The sequence below is a fragment of the Equus asinus genome, chromosome 1 (assembly GCF_041296235.1).
Source record: "Equus asinus isolate D_3611 breed Donkey chromosome 1, EquAss-T2T_v2, whole genome shotgun sequence".
Classification (NCBI taxonomy): domain Eukaryota; kingdom Metazoa; phylum Chordata; class Mammalia; order Perissodactyla; family Equidae; genus Equus; species Equus asinus.
In genome coordinates this window covers 203160972-203188634 of record NC_091790.1, presented here as the reverse complement: position 1 = coordinate 203188634, position 27663 = coordinate 203160972, and the positions used below count along the sequence as shown (strand labels likewise).

The 27663-nt window shown below is 51.7% G+C and overlaps 1 protein-coding gene across 9 annotated transcripts in view; it reads left to right on the top strand.

The window, feature by feature from the left end:
• PRKAG2 (protein kinase AMP-activated non-catalytic subunit gamma 2) overlaps positions 1-27663 on the top strand; it is a 279884-nt gene that overhangs the window by 75851 nt on the left and 176370 nt on the right. For 6 of the 9 annotated variants that reach the window (XM_044765712.2, XM_044765711.2, XM_070516650.1 and 3 more), the window contains exon 3: positions 5079-5358. The exons of 1 other annotated variant lie outside the window; for it this stretch is intronic. In XM_044765712.2, the coding sequence (XP_044621647.1) occupies positions 5079-5358 (280 nt within the window). Of the gene's footprint in view, positions 1-5078; positions 5385-27663 lie in introns of all 9 variants that reach the window. 2 more of the 9 variants (XM_070516698.1, XM_070516675.1) reach the window with 1 other exon arrangement.

Sequence of the window (27663 nt, the reverse complement as noted above, 5' to 3'; positions counted from 1 at the left end):
TACCCCATGTGAGGGCGTCTGGATCACTTCCACTTCCACAAGCGTGGATGGGTGTGAACTTGCAACTGTGAAGTTGGATGTTAAAGATGTGATCACATTTCTTACTTTGGTGTAAACTAACTTAAATCTAACTCCACATCTCCCATCCCACCAGGTTGATGGGAAACGTTAATCTCCATCATTACTGAGACTTCCTTCCTAGACTTGTGTAAAGGTCCTGGGGTCTCATGCAGCACATACATTTATTTTTAAAATGAAGAAACTGGACTTCACGATGGTGAAAAGACTTTCCCGTGGTCACATCATGGCTTCATACTTGAGCCGGGTCCGAGTCCTGGTGGCTTGATGCTTAGCCCAGTATGTTGCCCTGCGTCTGGACACTTGGAACTGCGGCCAGTGGGACAGGCCATGCAGGGAAGCATCCTCAGCTGGACAGGTACCACATCAGTGTTTCCTGCCTGTCCTGGCGTGTCTCCGCATCTTTGCACCCTGTGACCAAGATCTCCGTCTCCTTAGGGAACTCTGTGTTCTTGGGTAGTGGTGACTGAAAATCTTGGCTGGCTGCCAAGCTAAGTATGAGTTGGACACTTGGCATTCTAGGTACCCACACAGCGTTAAGTGCATGGGCTACATCTGAACTTCCCATGATAGGTTTTCTTTACTTGAGGACACCAACCCAGCAGTCCCGAACATCATTTGATCCAGGGTTTCCCAGGTCTCCACCTCACCCCGCTGTCTGATGTCCCTCTCCCAGAGCTGGCAGCTCTTTGTCACGTAACACGTCTTCGTGCAGGAGCTTCTGGTCACTTTGACTGCACAGCTCTGGTGTGTGGCCCCCAGGCCAACATCTGGAGCAAGGTCAGTGCCAGTCAATATCTTCGGGATCGTTCAACACCATTGCAATCCCCGGGTCAGCCAGCATGGCCTGGCAGCTGGGGCAGTCTACGGAGTGCCCGGGCACCCCACCCCCCATAAATGACCAGGGGTTTTCCTGTCTGCATCCCGTGATCCTGGGACTGGGAGCTCATCATCTCTGTTCGTCTTTCCCGATGATTTACCTTCCATGTAACCCGGAATAAGACATTCTCTCTGAACCTTCTCCCCACTGGCAAACCTGGGGTGAAGCCAGTGCTCACCTCTCCATAGAAGCATTCAGTGAGCTTGTTTCTGTGGCAGACATAGGATGGGGCCTGGCACAGGGCCCATGCTCAAGGGAGGTCTGGGAATGCAGGTGTGACCTCAGGACAGCACAGCCACTTTAGGGCACCGTGAAGAGATGCACGTGCATCCATGTACCTGAACCCTGGGATGTTGCACTTGGCTGGGCTTTAGACATGACGCGGGCTTTTCTGTCCAGGCTGGCTCTGTAGAAGAACTCTGCTCTCCGTGTTCCTCCTGGCTCCTCTCCCAAGAATACCAGTCCTTTCTGTCTGGACCACACACGGCCTCAGGCTGGAGCTGCCCTGCCATCAGCTCACTGGGCCCCTGAATGAGACTCCCTCGGCTCCACATCCCAGCGCTCCCCCCACCTCCCCAGCGGGGATCGGGCTCCAAGGGAAGGTCTCCCTGACCCAACGACCCTCATCTCGAGATTTCTTCTTACTCGGGCTCCTCTTCCTGGTGCCCTTCATCTGTGACCTTCGTCCATGTCCACATCCCTCAAGCTCCGAGGAGAGGCCCAATGTCCAGTTCTGTCAGTCACTTCTGAAGCTGGCCCTACTGGACTCTTCACTCATTGTCACATACCTGCAACTTTCTTCTTCTCTTTTCTGCATCCTTAAGACACAGCTAAGATCCGAGCACCACCAGCCTGGCCCTCACCTGAGCTGTCCTCTAGCAGCAGCGTGACAAATGGCCCTGTCTGCGGAGCTCTGCTGGGAGCAGACAGCTGGAGTGCCCGCTCCCCATTAGCTCCCACAGAGCCGGGCACATGCTTGGGAGCCTCCGGGCCCCTTTTGTTCATCCAAACCCAGGGAATCATCCAATTACATTGGTCAAAGTATTGTGTTATTGCGGCTTGCTAAAAGGCATTAAGGCATGAGCGAGACCCTGTCCCTGGCAGCTCTGATTGGTGCCCATCATCTGTGTCACCCACCCGCCCCCAGACTGGGGGAGGGAGAGGGCATCCTCCACTCGCCGGCTCATTTTCTCATTGTCTGGGAGCAAGATTAGCTGGCGCGGTTCCCCATGGCGAAGGCTGAGCCAGCCACAGCCACCGTTGTTGGGCCATTTTCGGGGAAGTTCTGCTTTCTGGGGCTCCCTCCTCAGGCTTGACGGCTGAGTGCCTGACTCGGTTGGCCTGGGATTCTGAGTACAGAAAGGAATCCCAGTCAGGAGACTCTTAGGGCTCCCCCCTTGCCCATCAAATAAGGTTCCAACTGACCCCAAGGCCCTTTCTGGTGGCATTTGGCTCAGCGTTCCCTGTGACCTGAGTGAAGGGCTCTCTGTCTGGGCTTCCCTGCTCCATTGCCTCTTTCCTGGCTCTGGGCCGCCTCTGCCAACCGGCCTGTCCACAGGCCATCAGCTTTCAGGGGCGTCTCTGATTCAGCTTCACCCCCTGGTAACTTTCTCTGTCTGCTTCATTCTCAAGGCAGCTGTCTTGCCTGCCATTCTCCCTGACCTCGTGGGGACCCTAACCTTCCCTCCGTCCTCGTTCCCGCCACAGAACCGAACGTCAGCATTTGCTCAGCTCTCCTCCCTCCTCCCCCAGCACAGCTCACGTGCAGCACGACGACGAGCAAGTAAGCAAGGAGGCCGTCTGTAGGTTAGCCTCTCAGGCGGTTCCCAGCTTGACTCTCTGCCTCTGCCCTCGAACCTGATCCTGCCTCCTCTTCCATTTCACGTCTTCCAGGCTGCCTCCCCTCCCAGCTGTTTCTGCTGCTCTCAGGAGGGATGTGGTGTGAGGGTTGAGGCCATGGGCCCTGAGGTCTCACTCCATCACTTACCAGCTTTGTGACCTTCACTCTGCCGCCAGCCAGCACCTTCTCGCTTTGGGCTCAGTGGCCCTCAGTGAGTGACGGTGAGAGGCTACCAGAATGGTCTACCCCAAATAGATCTGACAGTGCCATTCCCTTGTTGAAGAGCCTTCGTGCTTTCCCCTGAAAGAAGGATGAGGTTTTTGCACCACACGTGGCATCTGTATTCAGCCCTGCCTCTCTGATGTTCCATAAATACCAAGGATCTATTCGTACCAAGTTCATGATGAGAGCTGACTAAATATGTGTGAGGTACTTATCGTGTGCTGGGAACTGTGCCAGGTGCTTCACTGTCGTTTCTCCTGTCACCTTCACAACGCTGTGAATTGGCCTGGTATCCCCACTGGATAGATGAGGACACTGAAGCTTAAGTCACTCGTCCACACTGCTGGAAACTGAGCCAGGATTCAAACTCTGGTCTCTGTGTCCAGAATCCCTGATTGTACCACCCCGCTGTAGGTCATCTCTATTCCTTGTATGTGTTGTTCCTGCCACCTCCCACCCTGTGTGCACAAGCACACGTAGCCCACCACTTGAAGAGCTTCTCTGTGTTAATTAGCTCAGGATTCGGAAAAGCTTCGGAAAGCTCAAGTCCCACAGGTTGGTGGGATGGTGGCAAAACTGAATAGTCTAGAGACAGACAGGCTAAATGCTTTCCTATTAAATTGTTAGAAAAAGAAAAACTTGAACTTCTCTTTAAGGAGGTGAGCTGGAGTCATATGGCTGTTGTAGTGCACGCCCCCCGGTGCAGAGGCCCACTCAGAGAAGGGCTGTGTATCTCCCTACAGCCCCACTGGCCCGTCAGCATCCCGGGGAGAGTCTCAGGGAGAAGTGGACTTGTGGTTGAGGGCACTGAAGGTGGCACCCGGAAAGAACATCGCGTCCTTTAAGGAATTGCAAGCCCGGTTTGGGGGCGCCCCCTGGTGGTGGAAGAACTCACGGGGTCCTGGGTCCTGCAGGCACCCCAAGCGGACAGAGGCCACTGTGGACCCAGGCGCCGACTCTGAGGGGGTGCTCTCGCCCATGTTCTCAGCACGCCTGTGGTTACCAGCCCTGCGGCATCCTAGAGTCTCAGTGTGCTGGACGATTCCCCAGGCCTCATCCTTGCCCCAGAGCCCTGTGGACAAGTCGCTTGTTTCCTGCTGCAGAACTGGGTCAGCCCTGAGGTCCTTCCAGCTCCTAGGCTGCAGGTTAACCAGTTAGACGGCAGCAGTGTAAAGTACAGAGGAAAATTTCTACCCATCGGCTTCTGTGCTCATATCCTTCAGATGGCCCTGAGTGGCCGGCTGACTCCTCATGTTACTCAAGGGGAGACTGAGGCTTAGCAAGACTAAGCAACACCTGGGATGGCCCAGGGAAGGGTGAGCTGGGGTCAAACCCAGGCCCTCAGGCTCCTACACCACCAAGGTACGTTCAATATTCCTCGAAGTCTATGAGTTGGGGCCTTGGCTTAAAGTTACCAAGTCCAATCACTTTTCAAACCATAACTACAATTTCAAGTCATCAATAAATAAGCCTCAGAGGTTTTCAGCTTGTTAACTTTCTTCCAGACCTCTGTCAGCAACCCTGGTCATTCCAGTGCCCAAGCAGCTTGGAGGTGAAAATTCATCACCTCCTAGCACCAGGGTCGCCTCAGGATGGAGCCCCAGGCCCACCGTGTTTCAGATCCTGGTGATTTGTGTTTCTTCCTCCAAAGAAGGGCAAGAGAACATTATTCTAGCATAGTCAGACCTTAAGAAGGACAAATGTGAGGTCTCAAGACGTGAGGGCCTGGAGACAGACTCACAGACGTGATAAAGGGGAAGGTGTGTCGTTTGGAACCATCGCCACTGCCTTTCCTGTCCTCCTCCCCACCTCCAGGAGGCCCCTGGGCCTCTGGGCGGTGCTGACCAGCCTGTGGACTGTGGATGGCCATCCTTGGGTCAGGTGCTTCCCCCAGACCACTGGTGGCCACCTCTGTTTGTAGAAGAGCTTAGGACTGTTTCTCAGACAGAGTGCCGTGGAGGAGCAGCTCGGTGACAGAGAACAGGTAGGATAGTGACAGGTCTGAGGTCTGAGTGCCTGGACTCAGAGTGACCTCATCCTTTATCTGTCTCTCTGCAGGCGGACAGCCCCTTCAGCTCGGGCAGCCCCTCCAAAGGGTTCTTCTCCAGGGGCCCCCAGCACCGGCCCTCCAGCCCCGTGTCTGCTCCCGTGAGGCCCAAGACCAGCCCCGGCTCTCCCAAAACTGTGTTCCCGTTCTCCTACCAGGAGTCCCCGCCGCGCTCCCCTCGCCGCATGAGCTTCAGCGGGATCTTTCGCTCCTCGTCCAAAGAGTCTTCCCCCAACTCCAACCCGTCTACCTCGCCCGGGGGCATCAGGTTCTTCTCCCGCTCCAGAAAAAGTAAGACATTGATGCTATTGTTTCAGGTGGGTGCCGGCCTGCTGGGGACCTTCCTACGGCCACTTGGCCGCACTGCCACCTGCAGGGAACTGGAGCAGGCCGGGGGGCTGTTAGGGACTTGGTGCTGAGTCCACATATCTGTGTCTATCCTCCGAGAACAAATCTCCGTCCAGAACAGTGTCGGTTTCCACCTGTCACTTTTTCCTACACTAATGCATCTGGTATGGCATGGCCTGGGGGTTACCTGTAAACATCTGGATGCTCACAGTATGACTTGTAAGGACGGCCACATGAAACATTGGCCTCCAGCCCTCTCTAAAAAACAGTAGCAGCGTGAAGCTAAGGCCCAGACCTCACTCTGGTCCAACCAACGTGGCCCCAGGGCCCGTGGCTTGAGATTTGGGGAATTTGAAGGCACCTGTTTCTGGCAAATCCTGACTTTCTGTTTTGGGCCCTGGGAAACTGGGGTTGATTTGCTAGAGAAACAGGGGAAGGAAATGTGTGTTCGTAAGGCTCATGAGTATTTGTGGCCTAAGGATAAAATATTCTCCACTCAGCGCCATTGATCATAGCTGGAAATACACAAGGTAAACCCAAACAGTAAAGTTTATTTTCTCCTTTCCTATGTCTTTTTTTGTTTTTTTAAGTTTCAGTGCACGGTTGTGTATCCTAGTTGTTAGTTTAATTCTCTGTGTGAGCTGCCACCACAGTCCAACAACCGACAGATGGGTGGTGTGGTTCCTCAACTGGGAAATGAACCCAGGCCATGGTGGTAAAAGCCCTGATTCTTAACCACTAAACCACCAGGGCTGGCTCGGCCTTTCCTGTGTCTTAGTGCATCTCTCTGCTCTTTCCACTTCTTGCTGATGACCTGCAAAGTTCCCATTTGGGAAGACTATGGTTTGGAAAACAGACTTGCCGGGGTAACAGAGGTTGGAGTTGTCTTCCTGTATTTCTAGGCTGTGTTTGCACTCAACACCTGTGGGTTTAGAGCTATACGTGATCTGCAAGGCTAGGCCCCAGGGTGCAATTTCAGTCTCTAGGACTTATAATGAAAGGGGCGGCTCTCTTCTTCCTTTAAATTCTTTTGGTGGTATGGGCCACTGTTTCTAATACCCCTAAAGCCATCCCCTACGATGAGTGAACCTAAACGCACAAATGTCATATGACAAAGTGGTCCTCACACAGACATTGGGTGACATAACAGTTGGGAACTATATATGAAGCCCGATACGGAGTATGTCCTGGCACTGACTTCCTAATGCCCTCGAGAGCTTCTCCAGTTTCTCTGACAGAAATCCTGAAATTCTCCAATACTCCATCATGCACTGGCTCTAAGAGAAGGAACGTGGAACCGGACCTGCATCAGGGTGTCCTGTTTCTACAAAGGTGGTGTCATGCTTGTGCTGGTGACAACAGAACCAGGTTGTTGTATCAGTCTCCTGGGGCCGCCGTAACAAAGTACCCCACACTGCATGGCTTAAACAGCAGAAATTTATCCTCTCACAGTTTGGGAGGCCAGAAACCCAAAATCAAGATGTCAGTAGGGCCGTGCTCCCCATGAAGAGTCTAGAGCAGAGTGTGTTCCAGGCCTTTCTCTCAGCTTCTGGTGTTGCTGGCAGTCCTTGGTGTCCCTTGGCTTGTAAAAGCATCACTCCAATCTCTGCCTCCACCTCCATCGTCACATGGTGTTCACCCTTCTGTGTCTGTGTCTGTGTGTTTCTCTCCTCTTCTTATAAGGACAACTGTCGTATTGGATTAAGGGCCCACCCTACTCCAGGATGACCTCATCTTAACTCAGTTAATTACATCTGCAATGACCCTCTTTCCAAATAAGGTCACATCCTGAGGTTCTTGGAAAGGCATGAATTTTGGGGGGGCTCTCTCCAACCCAGTACACAGGTTATACAGGCAAAGCCAAGATCTGCAGTTCACAATACTGGCAGGGAGGTCGAGGACTTGCGGGCAAAGGGTGGTCAGCCTGTTAAGACCAGGGTGGTTTCTGAAGGCAGGAAGGAGCAGCCAAGATACGGGGGCTGCGAGGTCTGGGAGAGCCTGCAGGTGGGATGTTGGGTAGTGAACTTGGGCCACACTTTCAGCTCTCTGGGCGGCAGGAGTCCCAGTTGCTTTTTTTCGGTTCAGTATTTTAAAAGGGCTTTCAATATCCTTGGCCAGAAAATACCCAGTTTGAAAGGTCTGTCTTGGAAGATGCTGGAGTAGGCAGAGCTTGTTAAGGCCCTTCTCCACCATCTCGCTAGGCAGATGCAGACTGGGCTCAGGAAGGCTGTGGAATGGCTGTGGCAGCTCATAAAGACAAGGATTGATTAGGTTGAGGGGGCAGCTTGACTTCTTCAGAGAAGCTCTCTGGGAGGGGCTGCTCAGACCAGGGTAGGCCTGGTCCCAGGACAACTGCCCGTGCTCCTGCCCTTGAACCACCAAGCCCAGGTCCTTGGCTTTCTCCAAATAGGAGCCAGCCCTGCGGTTGACGAGGGGGGAAGGTCCAGGTCTGCATCCAGTTGTTGCGTGCACTGCTGCGCTGGGAGGGTCGTCCAGGCTCCTCACTGCTGGAGTCCTCACCTGTGCTTGGCATGAGGCTTGTTTGGAGGGTATACAACCTATCTGCTTCCTCATACTTGACTCTATTCCTGGATCAAGGTGCCCAGACTGTATATTGCTCCCTGCCACCCCAGAACTGATTTCACAAAATTGAGCTTGAGAGTAATGCCATGAGCCTATGTGGAGGGGTTTATAAGACTCAGCCCGTGAAACTCGCTGTGTCCATTGGAAGGACGTCATGAAGACATTGTTTGTTACACAAGGCCCCCGAGAGAATTTCCTGTCCGCTCTTGGTACCCAGAATAGCTGTAGTTCTGAGCAACTGGATCGTTTTTCTCTGTAATGGACACTAATCATGTAATGGGCCACTTTTCCCTGCCCGCACTGCCTGCTAGAAATCTTAGAACCAAATTCTTATGCAGGGCATTGAGGGCTGCATTTTGAGCCTTATTTCTGAATCCATTTTTGGTCCCCATCCTTTTACTTTCATACCACTTTGTTTAAAACAAGGAAGACAGTTTATTGGAAGGATTTGGGGGTGTTTATGGAATTCAGAGAAGAGCTCAGGACCCAGAAAGGGAAGGATCCAGGCTGGCTCTGGGGGCCTTGGCAGCAAGAATTCACAGATCTTTCCGAGAGACCCAGAGAATTCCTAGTCTTTGTGTCTCTCCACTTACCATTTTAAATTCCTCATTATAGGATATCTGATTAGCCCAGTTATTGGGCTAATTGAACCATCAGTTATTGGGGGGTGGGGTGCAGGGCCAGGCAGCCAAAGCAGAATAACTGAGAACTCACCCAGGATGTGGGCAGGAAGTTCCCAGAGAAGAGGCCCAGTTGGCAACCCACAGACACCTATAACACTCTCCTCCCCCCCCCCCCACTGCCCAGCGTGCATGCACACACACAACATCCCATTTTTACAAAGATGCCCTCATCAAGCTGAGTCCCTACATACAGTTGTAAGTGTACTCGCTGCTTCCCCAGTGGGAGGCCACCCAGCATCGTGTCCAACCATCACAACTAAAGATGTCGCTGCAATGGACTGTTTTCCGAGTCCTCAGTCTCAAGACAATGCCCATTTCTCCTCCAGTTCTGTCTGCATCCTGTCTTTCTATCCATGACTTATGGCCTACATGATGGCTGTGGAATCTAAAGGTGCAACAAGCTCCCCAGGTGACATGGATCTATACCAAGCTTGACCAACACACTGTCGTGTGTTATTAGAGGGAAAGAAAGAGGAAAGATAGAAATTGTCATCACGATCTTTTTCAAAGGGGAAATAAAAAAGAAAAAGGAGATAGTTTGACCTTCAGATGCTCTAAGATTGAGAAAGAGATACAGATGGAGCCCGCAGTTCCAGATGCTACATCTGGTCTTGGGACCAGCAAGCACCTAGTCTGGCTGGTGCTCTTTGCCCAGGGAAGTGAACCAGACCCTTGTTCTGGAAGGATCTTATCTCTTGGAGGGCCTGCCTGTATGGAGGGTACCAGTCTTTCACTAATATTTACCTCTGGTCAACTGGTCCAGTGGCACGTTGATTCAATGTCTTAGGGACTCTGGGGTTTTCATCAGCCTCCTTCCAGCCTCTCTGTGTGGTAGCAAACCTACTTCCCTTTGATGATCAGGGTCAATCACCCCAACCAAAACAGAAACCCTCTTTTCTGCCTCTTCCTTTCGTATGGTGGTTGGCAAACTACAGCCCAGGGGAAAAAATCCAGTCTACCACCCATTTTTGTAAATTAAGCTGTATCAGAATTTAGTCCGGCCCATTTGTTTCTCTCATCTACAGCTGCTTTCACACTGCAGCAGCAGGATCAAGCACTTGCATCAGAGACCATATGGCCCACAGAGACTAAAATGTTTAGACCTTGTCTAGTATCTCAAGAAGTCATAAGTGGCCATGTGGCATAGAAGCTTCCAGAAAATGGTTCATCTTTATCTCCAAAAGATTTTTTACAACTTGATAGGGGATGATCTTGCCTTTAGAGGTGAGGAAAGGAAAGTGCATGGCAGGATGTGCGTGAACTGCAAATAATCAGATTGAAATCTTTTAAAAAGCAAAATCAATCTTGCATAGTCAACAAGGCAGGACCTCAAGAAGGATTTAATTTCACGTTACTAAACTTTGCTCCCTAATCATTGATCATAATTATAAATGCCTACTATGTACATTCTAAATGCATTGTATGTGGTCATTGTTCTAATCTTCATAAAAACTCCATGAAGTAGTATTTTTACCGTTTTCATCAAAGCAAAAACTGAGGCACAGAGTGGGTACGTCATTGTGCAAAGCCCACACAGCTGGTAAGTGGTAGAACCAAGACTTGAACTCAGGTGGTCTAACTCCTGAATCCACTTTTAACCCAGATGCTAAGACTTTGCTTTAAAGGAGTGGATTTTAGCAACATATAAGCTAGTGATAGGACAACTAGCTAGCCGTTTAGGAAAAAGAAACATAGAGGTGGTTCCTTGCTCATTCCTTACACCAAAATAATTTCCACATGGAACAAGGCTTTCAATGTTTTTAAAAATGTCCCCCAAAATGGGTGAATATCTTAAACTCGGGGTGTCAGGCCTTTGTAAAGAGTGCAGAAACTATGTTTATAAATGTGATGCCGATCTTCATGGCCCTTCCTGCTGGCCCTGGAAGTTTGCGGGCGTGGTCCTCACAGCTTCTGTGCGTTGAGCTGGGTGGAGAAGAGCTGGATGGGTTTCTGTGCGACAGGCAGAGGACTGTGTAGGGAGAGGCGCACAGAGGCATGATGGGATCAGGGTCAGCTGAGCGAAGGTCCAGAAAGAGGATTTGGGAGAGTTTTGGAGCGTGAAACCAAAGCCTGAAGCCCCATGACTGTGCTGAGTAGGACAGTGGGAAAGGGATAGAGGACACATTTAAAGGAGCATCACTGTGTTTGGGGGCTACAACCCCACCCCCAGCTCCCACCCTCCCCTCTCAACCTCAGGACCTCCTGAGAGGACCCCCCTCGTTCAAGGGGTCCTTCAGCGCCTGTGTGAAGGAGAAGCAATCTCCCGCATTACCTTGCGTTTTCTCCACAGGAAATATTATCTGTTTACTCGTCCGTCTTTCCCACCAGAATGTCAGCTCTCTGCGAGGGGACTTTTGTTCCGGGCTCTTTTCTCTGTGTCTAGAACGGTGCCTGTCACCTCGAAGGCATCCCACACATCTTTTACATTCGTCAGTGACTTCCAGGCTTTCTCAAACTCAGGCCACTGCTGCTTCTGAGTACAAGGCATCACCTGTGCTCACCAGGAAGTGTCAATGGGTCGGATAAGCATGACAAAAATCAGAGAAAGTAAAGGAAGGACGAACCAAAGTGGACCCCATACAGATCATCACTTCCAAAACGTGAGCGTGAAGACAGATGCTCCCTCTCCAGCCACAGGAAGGGAGTTCTGCCAGCGGAGAGCTTTCCCCTGGCCTCCACACGAAAGAGAGCCTGCCACCAAAACCAGATCCTTGGCTGCTCGCAGCCTCCAGCTGCTCCCGGTGTTGGCGGATGTCCGTCCATCATCAGGGCCCGCCCTCCACCTCCTGGGGAGCTTGATATCGCATCCACCCTGCCTGGGTGAGGGAAGAGCCCGCCAACCCTCCAGACCGCGGTTGCTCTCTGGGCTGCCAGCCCCGCCTGTGGTTTCTTAGTGGCCTTCTGACAAGCCCTTTTCATTCTTCATCTCAGGCTCCTACAGGACCCATACCTGCGCGGACCAGCACAGATCCTACTCGGTCCCATCCGCGTAGCTGATTCTTTCCCACCACCTTCTGGCAGCTGTGGCCACAGGTGGGAGGGTTTCTCTGGAGCGCGGGGTCTCCGTGATCTTTCTCCAGGATTCCTGTCTTCTGCTGGCAAAGGGGCACGCTTTCTCCTGGAAGTAAATTCAGCATAGGAATTGCTGGGGAGGCCTTAGATCCAGTTTCTCTGCCGCAGACAGAGCGAGGCACTCAACTGGCCCCAGGGGCATGGACTCTGCCGTTAGCTCCCAGCCTCCAGCCCAGGTAGATGGTTTCGACCATCTGCAGACAGGAGAGCATCCTGGTCCAGGTCACATGCCCCACGGCGGGGGCGGGGCGGGAGGGGGGTCTCACCACTTCGGCTGGCCTGCTTTTATGGTATCCAGGTGTATTCTCTATCTCCTGGTAAAGTGCCTTAAATCCTTTGTGGAACAAGGTAGACTCTGAATTATGAGGACATAAACTTTAACTCTCTCGAATATGCTTTTGAACCCGGGTGAGATTCGTTTACGCAGGGTCTATAAACCGCTTCCCTTGACAGGGAATTGTAGCATTAGGTCGATTCTCTCACCCGGTGAGAACTTTGATGTTAGTCATTTTAACTTAGAAAGCCCAGATCTCACCTCCCTGACATTTCTAGAAGAATTCCTCTTTCTTCTTTGGATTCAAGATTTTATCTCCCAGGCTCCTATCCAAACCTTCTGGGAGGAAAAAAAAGAAAAAAAAAAAAAAAGTGCGCGTTTTGTTCCTGAGATGTTTCTCTCAGGATTATTTACATTTCCATCGGAAACAAAGACCTTACTTTGGCTTGATCCCCAAGAATGATTTTCAGATTATGAAATTGGATATCTGAAGCCCTAGCCACTGAGCCTCAAATAACCACCAGCCTCCAGGTAAATCAGGTCCTGGTCACTTCCTCGTGGAGTTGTCCCAGGAATTTGACAAGGTGGTTAGGCAGTTCACGTTCGCACCGTGTTGGCACGATTTGTACCGGGTGGTGATGGGAGATTCGAAAGAGAGTGAGGCCTGCTTCCCCTCCGCCTGGACTCCTCGGGCCTGGCAGGACCTAGGAAAGCTGGTCGTCTTGACACAAGGAAGTCTGAATGCCGACTCTGGACACTTTGTTCTTCCTTCAACAATAAGGAACAGGAATTCTTCACATTTTTGTTCGTCTTTGAGAACTGCCTCCAGAGCCATCATCCAGTCTTTAGACTATTCTTGGTGATTTGTCTTTTGAGGATGGTTTTCTTTCTGTAAAGAGATCTCTTTGGGCCAATAATGTTTTGGGTTAAAAGCCAAGATGTAATAGTAGAAATGCTAAATCACCGTAAAGAAGCTGCTTTTCTCATTAATTGTAAATCAGCTTTGGAAGTTTGGGGCGGGCTCTGAGCGCAGACCCACCTCTGCACGGGACGCCCCTGGCTTCTCCAGGGTGCGGGGCACGTCGGCGTCTGGGTGCTCAGCACCTGGTTTCGGCTCCTCCCGCTTCCCTCCGCCGTGTGCTGTTTCAGGAGGGTCCTGACGCGATCTCGCCATCACATGGTGAGGGTCGTGGGGAGTCGGTGGTTCTCCTGCTTCAACTCCTAATGTAGAGTGAAGCATTAAAAACTTAACAGAATACTTTTTCAACCTGGATCTTTTTTTCCTTTCTCTTTGAGTCCCAGTGAGCAAAGTGGGGCTAGCGAGGAGCTGGAGCACACGCTGCTTGTCCTGAAGCAGCTCTGAGGTGTTGACATGGAGAAGTCGCAAACCAGCACCGAGGCGTTGGCACTAATGTCGCTTCTGTCCCTTTTCCTCACACCCCTCAATGGCTATCTAACTTGGGATGATATTCAAAAGACTTACCAGCCAGTAAGGCCCAGCAGCTGACCTCTGGGGACAGATGGGGTTCTGGCCTTAGTACCAGAGGCACCCTTGTCCCAGGGGTTCCCTTCTGGGGTAACCGTTTTTGCTGTAGGGTGGGGTTGGTGGACATCCCAGGAGGGGCAGGGTGGTCTCTGGTCTGTGGCTGTTCACTGACTGATGCAAAAGTATCACAACCTTGTTAACTGGCCCGGCCACCCTGGCGCACTGCCCGCTGAACACCGGCTCCTCCAACACCTTTCACAAACGGTAGCAGAAGGTTCTTAGGGGATCGTGGGCCCTTTCTCTCCCCTCTGAACGGTTTAAGCTCAGAGGCTTAGTCTGAGGCCGGCAGAGTCCCAGTGCAGACACAGAAGGGACCTGGCTCTGCTCCCTCCTCTGGGATGCCTGCAGACAGGCCTTCATGGGCTGCCGCCCTGACTCAGTGGATCGGCAGAGGCCTGGTTTGGAAGAGAATCAAATGCAGACACCTGAGGGGGAGCAGTCCTGCGACTGGGAGGAGGAGGAGGCAGGCGTCTGGGAACTGAATATCCTGTGGCCTCCCCTGCCACCCAACACCGCCCCCCAGCTTCCCACTCACCATCGTTTGCTCCAGGATTTCTCCTTTTGACAAGTCTTGCAAGCCCCCGGCAACCCCCTTCCCCCCCATTAAAAGGAGACGAAGTTTGCCAGAAGTGATGCTGGAGGAACAAAGACTCTGCCCCACCGCCCGGCGGCTTCCCCACCTTCACCCTGAGGCTCCCTGTGTTCTTTCTGGAGACTGGTGTGGGCCGACTATTCTGTTTGGTGCTCCCGTGTCCTGCTCTTCACATGCTGTCGCAGGAAAGGAGGTGAAGTTGAGCCTGAAACTGCTGTTCATTCCAGCTCCTGGAGGCGTGTTGATACCCTGTAGCTCTGCACACACACACGTTCAAAAGAACCAGCGGCTGGACCGGCCGGCCGGGTTAGGAAGGCACTTGTGGGGTCGCGCTGTGCTGCAGTCAGCGTCAGGGCTGGGTCAGGAACGCAGGGGGCCCAGAGCAAGGAGTTACACTCAAGTTATCAGGCCAGGGCTAGTTGGGGAATTAGGCGAGATAGGTAATTCATTTCAGGCACTGTTAGGTAGGTTATAAAAATATACAGTTTTATTTAATCCTTATAACTGTTATGGGTTTAAATGTGTTGCCTCAAAAAAAGATATGTTGAAGTCCTACCCTTTAGTATTTCTGAATATGACCGTATTTGGAAATAAAGCCATTGCAGATGTATTTAGTTAAGATAAAGTCATGCTAGAATAGGGTGGACCCTAATCCAGTATGACTGGTTGATAAGAAGATGCGGTGTGAAGACAGACACACACAGAGAGAAGGCCATGTGACAACAAAGGCAGAGACCAGAGTGATGCGTCCACGAGCTGAGGAGCGCCGACGGTTGCCAGCAACCATCAGAAGCCGGAAGAGCAAGGAAGGATTCAGAGGGAGCGCAGCCCTGCTGGCCCCTCGGTTTCAGACTTCTGGCCTCCAGACTGAGAAGGAGTACGTTTCTGATGTACCCAGTTTGTGGTACTTTCTCACGAGTAGCTGCAGAAAACCGATATAGTGACCTTGCACAGGAAAGTGACACCAATTAATAGATAGGAAACCGAGATTCATAAGCCAGTTTGGCCCATGATCTTTGCATCCCAAGAGTACTTCCAGCGAGGGAAGCTTCCACATGACTCAGATGCCCCCGGCTCTTTCCAGTCCGGAAGGAAAACGTGAAGCCATCTTGGCTGCTTCCAGTTCCTCGTGGCCCCACCGTGGAAGCATTGGTAATTTTCGAGAAAGCAGTTTCAGGAGCTGGGAAGGCAAAGAAAGTGCATTAGTGGCCTGAGGATTGGGTGGGAGCAAGGAACTGGGGACACCAGCCTTCTTTCAGGTGTTTGGGTCAGAAGGGAAGGTGAAGGAGGGTATGGTGGAATCCTGGTGCTCATCAATAGCCACCTGCTCCTCTGCCCCTCCCAGCCCTTCCCTGCAGCTGGGTTGGGACCAGGTGATGAGGCTTCAACCAAAGTGGTGGTGGTGGGGGGGGGGGGGCCAGGGCGCAGAGCACAGGACGTCACTTCCTGCCCAAGATAGTTAAGAGCTGATGTGAGTTCTTTACTCTGCATCTACCTGGCTGGAGGGAAGAGAGCCGAGGTGATGAGGATGCAGGATGCAAGCAGCCCAGGTCTGTCGCCCTGGTGGGGAGCAGCCAGGGCCGGGTGCCTTCCTTGTGCGGGACTGTGAGTTGAGCAAGAGAAAAACCCTTTTTCAGTCAAACTATTGAGAATTGGGGGCTCATTTCTTACTGTGGCATAACTGAGTCTATCCTGACAAAGAAAAGGAAAGTGGGAGCGAGTGGATGGGTTGAAGTTAATGGGAGTTTTGGACTGGCTTGTTTGCTTCAAGATAGGGGAGACCTGAGTGCATTTGTAGGCTGAGAGGCAAGAAGCCGGTGAGGGGACTGACAGGTGCACGGGCGGGTCGTGATGGGCCAGGGGCACGCGCTGGAGTCCGGCTCTGGCTCTTGTTCTCCATTGGACTGCTGGGTTTTTGCTTTGAGAGACACCTTCCATTTGTCCTCATGACCCTGATGAGGCTGTCTGTCCTCCCAGAACTGCCATCACCCCGAGTCAGCCATCTGGCCCCCTCTGGATTATTCGGTGAGTTGTACTGCTCAGTATGTACGTGACCATCCTGTTTGTGCCATAAAGCAAATTTCTTAAGGTAGCACGAGGGTCCTGCCTTCCTGCAGCCCCTCAGCATTTAGCTCTTAGTGGGGGCTCAAGTTCAACTTTGCAAGCTCAGAGCATGCATTTGCCTCACGGCAACCCTGCAAGGCAGCTGTTTATCCCTGACACGAGGCAGGTGACTTGTTCCAGGTCACATTGCTTGAGAGTGACAGTCAGTGTGCATGAGCTAGTCTGCTTTGAATGCAGTGGGTGCTAAGCAAAGTTTGTCATTGTTCCTTTCCCAAGGAAGTGGCACCCTGGATTTTGCTCCTGAGCAGACTCGATCTGCCCCTCTGACCTCACTGAATTAGCACTCCTGTCTCACAGCGGTGGCTCCTCTGGGGCCCTGAAGAGCTACCTGTACCATCTTTCCAGTGCCTGCCTGTTTGCTCCTTACACATCCATACATATCTTACAGTGTGGGTCTTCCTCTGTGTAAATACCGTCCGATAGCTATGCCTTCTTCATCTGCTAGGCACAGTCTTAGAAATGCCTCCTGCCTGTTGCAGAGGCATCTCCAGCTCAGGAGACACGGGCAGGGCCCACCGCCCTCGCCACCGTGCACAGCACCTTCCTCTTTCTCTCTGCCACCCCTGCCCCTTGGCCCTTCCTCCCCCAAGTCAGTTACGTTTATTCGGGCTCACAGTTTGCTCCTTACGGAGTGTATGGCGGACTCTGATAACCCATCCGAGAGCCGCTCCCCCTCTTTCTTCCTAAGAGAACCCGGTTTTACCCAGGGCCAGCTCCAGGGCCCGTGCTGTAGTTGGTCTGATTCAGCTGGAATTACCCTGTCGCATGTGGACAAGTGCTGGCTTCAGGGCCGCTGGCCTCAGGGTGAACCAGGCACCTGTACCTCACCAAGAAAATGCAAGGAGTCCGCCAGGTGCAGACTAAAAAGAAGAAATTTTGAAGACCGCCCCCACCGGCCCCCCGTCGTGCTGTGAAGGGAATACAAAGTGGGTCAAAGCCCAGACGGAGCGGGCACTGCTTCGTGTAGGACTAGGATGGTGAGGGACGTCTCCTCTGATGAGGTGACCGTGACTGAGCCAGCGAAGGAGCCGTCGGAGGCCTCCAGGCAGATTAGCAGAGGCCGCCTCACGGGGGTCAGCCCAGCTTTTCTCTGTGCAGCAAAGAGGCGAGCTTCTTGGGCCGGCTTTCCGTGGGGTCTGAGTGGGGTCTGAGTGGGGTCTGAGCTCTGCCTTCGGTAAACTCACTTTTTCTGTGTTCTCTCTGTGCCACTGCTTCCGCTTAGCTTCCTTTTTTCAAAAATGTTATTTTGAGACATTCCCCCTAGTCCTTGACTCCAGAGTCTCTGAAGGGGTGGCTGGGGGTCCTCACTAGAGCCCAAGGCCTGGGTCAGCGGGTGGACCTGGAACCCCAGAGCAGGAGGAAGGATCCGTGTTAACGTTCTCAGGCAAGACAAGATGGGCTTAGTGTGTGTCCACTTTTCACCTCCTATGCTGAACGTTCGTTTGAATCTGATTCTCACAGAAAGATGGGGGATGGAGAGTAGCCCTGGGGCCCCTGAACAGGGCTGCCGGGCTCCCCAAACTCCTGGGGCTTCTCTGGCTTTGTGGCCGAGTGGCCACTAGGGGGCGATACAGCCTCACGTGCTGAGCCTCATGCCAGCGGCAGGCTGGCCCTGCCCAGGGGAAGGACGCAGGACCCTGTCCATGCCTGGTTTCTCCAGCCTGGGATGCCACCTTCAAATGCACCTCCCAAACAGAAGAGCTGCTGTTGCAAAGTAGACGGGTCCATCTCCCGCCTGACCAGCCCCACCAGGCCTCTTAGAGACTCTCTCGCACATCGTATACGTTTGTTCCGTCAGTATTTAAGGAGACCCTGCTGTGTGCCACGCGCTGGGGTACAGCCGTGGACAAGTGAGGCCCGGCCCTCGTGGGGATCGCGTTCTAGGGAGGGGAGAAGAGAAGACAAATGTATCACGTGCACAAAAATGTTGCATGGTACAAATTAAAATGAGGGATAAGGGTCTGGTGCCGCTTTATGTGGGACCATCAGGAAAGCTGATGAGGAGGCATGGAGCAGGGATAGGATGGAGCCAGGAAGCTGCCAGGTGGATATGTGGGGCAGCGCATGCCTGGCAGAGGGAAGAGCAGTGCCAATGTCCTGAGGCAGGGGCAGGCTCTGAGGCTTCAGGGAGCAGGTCGGTGTGGCTAGAACCGAGGGGGAGGGGAAGGGTGCTGACATCAGAGAGGTGGAGTAGGGCCGTGCAGCCCAGGACAGGATTCCAGGTTTTCATGGAGTGATCCAGAAGCCATTGGAAGGTGTTGCTGAGGGAATGGCTTACACTCTGGAGGGATCAGTCTGGCTACTGTGCAGAAAGAGATGGTAAACATGGAAGTGGTAGGACCAGCTGGGGCCACTGGAAGGGACCTGGAGTTCAATTCTGATGGTCTCCCGCCTCCTTTGAGACCTCCTCAAGCCCTGCCTTCTCCAGAAAGCTTACCTGCCTGGGGCAGCCTGCCAGAGCCCTGACACAGGACTGTCACTTTGAGCACCTGCACAGCCTGTGTGCGCTGGTGAGACACGTCTGTTCCCTTCTGTCCTGGGGAAATCAGGTGTTCAGTGTTTCATGTGCTTGCCTGTTACATCCCCACACTCTCCCAGGGTCCCCCAGAGCCAGTCAGAGCCTTGAGCAACACGAGCCCCCAGGCCTCTGACGGTGCCCACCTGGGAAGGGCAGCCAGTCCGGAAGCCCTCCCTGGGCTCTGGGCTGAGAATGCACCTGGACATGCACGTGTGTTTGGATGGAGGATGGAAGGCTCTTGTCACCTGCAAGCAAAGGGCTGGCCCTTATCGCACTGTGAAGGGGCTCCTTCTGTCGTCTTCCTCTCGTTGGCTCCTGGCCCTGAGAGCTGGCGGGCTCTTATGCTTTTCCCGCCACCCTCAGACCAAAACCACCTTTCCGGGAAGGTTCTGGCAAAGGTTCAGGGGTAGTTGACACATTCGGTGTACAACTGAGAAGGGGTTTCTAGCATCAAAACCAGGTGCGACAGATACTTTTTGGAAGCGGTTGTCTTCCCAGAAGCCCGCGACCACGTGGTGATGGCTCTCAGCGGTGAGAGAGGGTGGCGTTTCCAGCTGGCCTCCCTGAGCAAGAAATGGCATCTTGTCCTACTTGGGCAGCTGTCCACACCGAGTGACCGCTGCTGATAGAGGTCAGCCCCGCTGGGCACTGGGACATTATCTTTGTCCTGCTGGAAAACAGGTGTTGAAAATCGCTGACCTGGCCAGCCACCGACCCTGATTCCACTAAGGGCTGCCCTAGGTCGTGACCTGGTGTCTGTAGGACAAGCAGGAAGAAAAAGGTGGAGGCATACCCTGGGGCCCAGGGAGTTTGTATCAGCCCCGGGGCAGTAAGATGAGGCCTCGTCAAGTGTAGCTTCATCTCAGCAGGGGTTTAAAGCTTTTTTGACTGCAGCCCGTGGTAAGAAATACATTTTGTGTCAAGAAATACGTTTTGTGTCGTGATCCAGCACATACACACATACCCATTTCTCGTGAAACATTATGTACTCTGGCGTATATATTCTGTTTCTATTCGGCTCTTGTTTGTTTTGAAAGCTCTGACCCACACCGTTGGTTTGGTGGTGGGGCAGGGGTAGGGGGCGTGACTGCACTGGGAAAAACACCGCCCTAGATGGTCACAAACAGCAGGATGGGTTTGGAACGCCTGCGAAGCGCGTCTGGCTGGGAACTTTTAGGGCACAGAGAATCAGTGGGGTGGAAGGAAGATCTGGGTCTTTGCCAGAGATGTGGAATGGTTGACGTTGGAACTGTTTCTAAGACCGGCTCACAACTGTGGCCGAGGTCATGGGTTCTCTGAACACCCAGTTACATTTAACTTTCTGTTTGTAGTTAAATTAAATACTATGATTCCACCACGGATGACTGTGAGCCGAGAGTAGGTTAGTTTTGTAAACATCTCAGTTCTGTAAACCCAGCTCCTTCGTCTGTGGCTCTGGATCAGAGGATGTTCTGAGAGCCGTTTGAAATTCAAATGAGCTTTCCAGAGAAGTTTATTTAACTTGTAAAACTCCTGGTCCTTTCACACCATCTCTGTATTGGGTCATAGACAGCTCTTCTTTTCTCTCCTGGCAACTTGAGTTTATTTTTCAAATAAAAGTCTGTTTTCTCATAAAATGCCAAAGGTTTTGTACTGTGCGTGGAGGAATGAACTCAGGCTTCTAAAGACTTTAATTCAGTGCCTCCCAGTCTTCCATTCATAGGCCAAGGGCTTGCCTGCCTCGGCTGGCCTGCAGACCACCCCACTCCAGGAGCCCACCAGCCTGAGAGTGTCTACAGGGCTGACTGCACCTAAAGAAAGATGCAGTGGGGTCAGACTCAGGGATTTGCGTCCCCAGCATTCGAGGCCGGTTACTCTGCAGCCCCTCTGTGCTGACACCTCCCCAGTCTTCTCTTAAAGAGGTACTCACGTCACCTGTCAGTCAGGATCCTACCAGCAGGACGGAACCACTCTAAGAATTTAAAACAGATGGAACGTAATGACTATATGGTTATAAAGGTGAGAGAGGGGCTGAAAAGACAAGTAAGAGTCAGGGAGGTCAACCAGAGACTGGTGGCAAGCCCTCTCCCTCCCTGGGTGGGAGGGGCAAAGGGAGGAGGGCAGCACGGAGGATGGGGGCACCCAGGGGTGACTGTGGAAGCTGGAACCAGGAGCCATGGTTGGTCTGTCTGGCAGGATCAGGAGCCAGAGGGGCTGCAGCCACAGCCAAAGATGCTGCCCGTGGCCTCTCCCTCCCCCCCAGCCAGAAGCCAGCTGAGAAGAGAGCCTGGGATTCACAGCTGCAGGCTCAGCCCCCTGTGTGCCCAGCAGAGCAGGAGACCCATGAGGAGTGGGAGTGAGAACCAACAGCAGGGTACCAGCCCCCTGGTGAACACTGCTGAGTGATGCATGCACTGGGGGCCGTGCTTGGTACCTGGGATGCGGTGACAGGTCCGTCCAGGTGCACCCCCAGCACTGGTGACAGGATGCAGAGAGGTTCCTAGTGAAACTTTGGTGGCGCTTCCATTAGAAGGAACTGGCTCTAGGACATCCCTGATATCTGGTCCAGCCTTCTGCTTCCTCATTTGTGGATTCCTGTGTTTAATGAATGCTTGTTGAGCATCATTTGCATGCCCTGCACACGGGTGGGTTTGCTCTTCCCTCTCAGAGGAGGCCCGGGGCCCTGCGTAGCTGGTGCTGATGAACGAGAGGCAGAGAGGGCGGTGGGGGTGTGGGGATCACGAGCCTTCCTGGGGCGTGATGGGAGGAAGAGATCGTGAGAGGAGGAGAGCAGACGGGTGATGGGAGACAGGCAGGGAGAGGACAAGGACACAGCTGGAATAGAGTGGAGCCTGTTTCCTCTCCTAGAAGCTTCCCCTGAAAGAAACACCTGAAGCCTTTCCAAGAAGCTGAGGGTCAGTGGCCAGCAGGGGAATTTCATCCTACAAAACACCTCAAAACCTTCCCTTCCAGCCCCTCTGCAGGACAGACAGCCGCTTGCTTCTCCCGTCCAGACATCACACTTTTCACTCTCTCCAAAACTCCAGCCTGCCCCTCTCACCCCTCCCTCTGGCCTCCTGTTCCTGATTTTCTTTTCTCTCACACGTTTTCTTCTCATATACATCCACTCGTCTTCTGGACTCATCTGTGAGGCTCTCCTTCCCTGATGAACACAGTGTAGTGCTGAGATGCTGAGCAGCAGACTCAGGATCCTCATCACGAGGTTAGGCAGGGCCAACCTTAGGATGGGGGCTGGCCATGCTGTTCCGACACTGGCAGAGATACCGAGCACTATCAGTCCAGTCCTCGAGGTAGCCCACTCCTGCCCGGGAGGCCCCGACAGCCACCTGGAGTGGCCGCTTGGCATAGACAGATTAAATATTTACATATATTACTAATGCAAAAGAATGTATACACAACCATTAAACTGAATGGTGTGAACATGGGGGTGAGAACTGTCGGGGGAGGGGTGTCTCGAGGGGCCTCAGACCCCGTGGGAACCATCTGACTGTCTGGGAGACAATGCAAGGAGAGAGCCTTTTAAAATAAGGGTCTGTAAGTTTTTTCTGTAAAAGGCCGGATGGTAAATATTTTAGGCTTTGTGGGCCACCTGGTCTCTGTTGCAACTACTCAGCCACAGACAAAATGTAAACTGTGTTCCAATAAATCTTTATTTATAAAAGCAGGTGGCTGACAAGATCAAGCGCCCCAGATTTAAAACATAAATCCAATCATCTCATCCCGTTTTCAACCCTCATTGCCTCCCCAATACGCTTAAGTTAAACTCTGAAGTCTTGCCACTTCTTCCACGGTCTGGCCCTTGGCTGTCCCTGACCTCATCTCATCACGTCCCAGCCTGGCTTCCTCCACTCCTGGTCCTTGAAGATGCCAAACTCGTCCCATCGCTAGGCACTCTGTTTGAAACACCCTAGTGATGGACACTGTGCTGTGCCTCCTGAATTCTCCTTCAGGGATGAGGGACTCGGTCCCTGGGCCTCTGGCTATGCCACCGACAGAGCCACCTGGCACAGGCTCATGCCCCTTCCTGAGCCGGCCTGTACCCGGCAACCAGTCAGTGCATGATACAAAGGATCGGCCCCCTCACCCCACTCAGGACAGCTCTGAGGGGTCATCCCAGCTCGGGAATTCTCTATGGCGGCCTCACCAGGTCTGCATTGCCCCTCAGCTTCGATCGTGTGGGGCCCTGTCCTGTCTCCTTCCTTTCCTCGCCTCTGATGTAGACCCCACAAGCGTTCCCTAGGAGGCGTCCTGCACCCACTTTCCATCTTAACTCTGCCTCTGGGGGCACCTGCAAGAGCTCCCCTCCCAGAGAGCCGCAGGTGTCGCCCCTCACTTCCGGCCTGTGCTCCCCTCTCCTATATGGGAGGGGCCGTTGGAAGGAAGGAAGAAACGAAGGAGGCGGGCTTGGGGCGCGCCTGGGGGACAGGTGGGCACTAGGTAGTGCTGGGGAAGGACACTGAGGGGGAGGGGAGGCGGCGTGGAGGCAGGAACGTGGGGGACGAGAGCAGGTGCCCCGCCCTCCCTAGGCTGCTCACCGCAAGTTACCCTAACGGCTCTGGGTCTGTCCCCAGATGCTGCCAGAACCCAGAGTTCCGTGAATTTTACCCTGTGCCGGGCTAAATAGGATTCCGCCTGGCCTGCGGGTGCTCCACGGCGGGGCTCCCGGGCTGAGAGCGCTGCGCCCTCCCGGGACCTCCCCTGTGCCGCCTGGCTCGGCACTTGCCCGCCGCCACTGGAGCCTTCTGGATCGGGGCAGCTGGTGAGGTCTGAATCTCGGGGCTGAGCAGACTTCAGAAAAACGTGAGTCATCTTGTCTGCCCACAAAGAAAGGAAAAGTATGTGTGGCATCCAAGTTTCCTGAAAAGTTCAGCCAACTCTTTGCAGAGTTATGTGGCCTGGCACCCCGTGTGGTCCCCTGGGAGAGCGCCCTCTGGTGGCTGTCACGCAGATGTCCCTGCAGGGAGCCCGCGTGGGCGCCAGCCTGGGCTGGGCTGCAGGCTGAGGCAGTTATCCTTCGGGAGAAGCCGAGGACACATCTCCAGAAGAATCCCCTTCCCTGCGGATCGTAGAGCTCTCCAGCCCTCTAAGGGCCTGCTGGGGTGGGAGTCTAGCACGGGACACAGTAAAAGGAGATTCTAATAAGTGCTACCTTCTTGCCCTGACCGCTTTATTTCTTAATTCCTTTTTAAAAATAACATTTTATTTTGACACGTTCAAACTCACGGAAAAGAATTCTCATAAACCTACCATCCAGATTCCCCAGTGTTAACATTTTGCCACATTTGTTTATACCCTCTCTCAATACGTATTTGTGTGTGTTTATATCAAATCTGAACCATCAAGAATAAGTTGCAGACGTAATGTCCCTTTACCCCTAAATACTTCAGTGTGTATTCCATAAAAACAAGGACGTTCTCCTAACAGTTTAATTTTAAGAATCAGGAAATGAACATTCATACAATAGTATCAGCTGAGCTTCAGACTTCATTCACGTCTCACCGATGATCTCAGTAAGATCATTTTTTGGAAGAGGAAATCCCTGATCACACATTTATACGTTGCGTTTGGCTGTCCTTTCTCCTCGGTCTCCATCTTCAGTAGCCCTCAGTCTTGTCTTCGTGACCTCGTTGTTTTTCAAGACTACACAGGCCACTTATTGTGTAGACTGCCTCCACTGTGGGGCTGCCTGACGTTTCCTCTTGATTGGATTCAGGTTTGCCCCACTGGCAGGAGTCCCACTCAGTCTGACGGCCTGTCTTGGCGTCACAGCAGGAGGACAGGATGTCACTCTGACCCATTCCAGGAAATACTGACCGACGCCTGGTTAAGGGAGGTGTCAGCCACGGTGAAGTTCTCCACTCTAATCAAGTTACTACTTCCCGTTGTAAGCAGTGAATAGTTCATGGGAGCTGCTTTGGAATTATGTAAATCTCTTCTCCTCAAACTTTCACTTGCTAGTTTTAGCGTCAGTCGGTTGTTCTTGCCTGAATTACTACCATGGTGGTTGCCAAAGGGTGATTTTCTGATTTTATCACTAATTCTACATTGGTCAGTTGGAATTCTACTAAGAAAGAAATTTTCCTTTTCTCCCTATATGTGTACGTGTGGATGGATGGATGGATGGACTCAGGGGTTCATATTTTATTCAATGGGTTTGGTTTGTCCTTTTCATATTTTGATGCTCAAATTGTCCTAGGCTTGGCCAGCAGGAGCCCCTCCAGGCTGGTCCCTGTGTCCTGTGACTGCACCCATCATGTTGTGGGCACTTCCTTATGATCTGATACAACAAAGTGTTCCAGCCTCATCTCGTCCTTTCCCTGCCCCGGCCCTGGGATCAGCCATGCCTCCGAAGAGCCCTTGTTACTTTTAGTGTCGAACAGTTTTTAGAAATAAGATCTAGGTGCTGCTTGTGTTCATTGCTCCTGCAGTGTCATGGCTTCCTGGTCCTTTCAGCAGACGTATTGGAAATATGCTTATATATAGGAGAGTAACTGGATAAAATAAAGAAGGTTCATCCACACAGTGGAGAACTGTGTAGCTATAAGAAAATACAGAGATGGTATCTTTGAGCCAATATGGCAGAAGATATGAGTAGACAATTCTCAGGAGTCATGAAAATGGCCCTTCCACAGTGGCCGTGAGCATTTAGGCATCAGAAGAAAGACTTCCCCTAAATCCAGATTGTAGAATTCACCTATTTTTTCCTCTAGTATCTGTATGGTTTAATTTAACTCTTTTTTTTGTGGTAAAATACACATAACATATAATTTACCATGTTAACCATTTTAAAGTGTACAGTTCGGTGGCATTAAGTACACTCCCATTGTTGTGCAACCTTCACCATCTAGTTCCAGAACTTTTTCATTGCCCCCAAACGGAAACCTCGTACCCATTAGCCATCACTCCCCATTCCCCCTCCCCCCAGCCCTAATCTGTTTTCTGTCTCTATGGATTTGCCTATTCTGGATATTTCATATAAATGGAATCATACAAAATGTGACCTTCTATGTCTGTCTTCTTTCACTCAGCATACTGTTTTGAAGGTTTATCCCTGTTGTAGTGTGTGTCACTGCTTCATTCCTTTTTATGGCTGAATAATATTCCATTGTGTGGATATACCACATTTTGTTTATCCGTTGTTTATCCATCTGTTGCTGGACATTTGGGTTGTTTCCACCTTTTGGCTATTGTGACTTGTGCTGCCATGGACATTCATGTACAAGTTTTTGTTGGAATACTTGTTTTCAGTTCTTCAGGGTATGTGTCTAGAAGCAGGACTTCTGGGTCATTTGTTAACTCTATGTTTAACTTGTTGAGAAATGACCAAATTGTTTTCCACCGTGGCTGCACCATTTTACAATCCCACCAGCAAGGTATGAGGATTCTAGTTTCTCTACATCCTCACCGACACTTATAATCTCCCATTTTATTATTACTATTATTGTTATCGCCATCCCAGTTGCTGTGAAGTGGTATCTCACTGTGGTTTGATGTGCTCTCCATAATGACATTGAGCATCTTTTCATGCTCTTGTTGGTCATTTGTATATCTTCTTGGGAGAAATGTCTATTCAAGCCCAGTTCTTAATTGGGTCGTCTTTTTGTTGTTGAATTGCAGGAATTCCTTATATATTCTGGATACTAGACACTTTTTGGATATCTAATTTGCAAATATTTCCTCCCTTTCTGTGGGTTGTCTTTTCACTCTCTTCGTAGTGACTTTGATGTACAAAAATTATTAATTTTGATGACAGCAGGGTTTTGATGACCAAAAATACCTTAATGTGTTTCTCCTTACTACTTGGGTCATGTAGACACTTAGACTTGTTGGAATGAAGGATGGGGCATAGGGAGGTGGGCACGAGTGACCATGTATCGTTGATTCTGAGGAATGATTGTCTCCTGGAGAATGAGACAGCAGGACAGGCTGGTGGACAAGGGATCTGCCTCATTGTCACTCCCCAAATCATGAAAGCCCCTAGTGAAGGGAGAGGAGAGCCAGCAAATTCTCTGGAACATCTGTTGCTGAGTTTCATCTTCTGACCATCAAGAAGTTCTCTTGCCTGGCTGTGGTGAACCTGGTTTCTTCTCAGCATTTCCTCTGTGGCTCCTCTTCCGGCTCGTAGACCTCTGAGAGGAGAACCTCCCACCTCCTTCCTTACCCTCGGATCCTCCAAAGACCCTAGACCAGCCCCAAGCCGCGTAAGGGCCAGAAAGCTGGGTTCTAGAATGTTGGTGAATTAGTGAATTCTCTTATGGTCCTCACTGAGGGAAGGCTGGGGTGAGTACTCCCGCTGACCTTCTGCGTCCGGAGCAGAGAAAGGAGATGACGGCCAGGTGGCCGGCCAGGAGGAGCTCTTTCTTCATGCTGCTCACTATGAGAGTGTTTCTCTACATTTTTTATTTTCTTTTTCTTGGCTTTTGCTAAAGCAATTTATTGAGAATGTACTTTGCTGATTTTTTTCTGTTATTGACACTCATCACTATTTACTTGGTTTTTTGGTGTGTTTTGTTTTCTCCTCTTTACGTTTTAGTTTTCAGTGAAGTAGTTCAGTCACACAGTTAAAAAAAAAATCAAACAATACAAAATGATACATATTGAAAGGCAGTAGTCCCCTGCCCCACTCCACCAAAACCCAAAAGGGACCTTTTTAAATTATATACATATTCAACTGTCTTATGGCTCATCACTGTTAAGCCTTGTACATTGACTTCCTGTTATCATGGATGATGAATTCTCACTTCCCCACATTTTCCCCAATTTCCTGGGAAATGTTTTTTTAATTAATCATCCTTTTTATCACCCTCTAAGGAGCCTTCTTAGACATTTTTTTCTAATCACCACCTTGCAATTTTA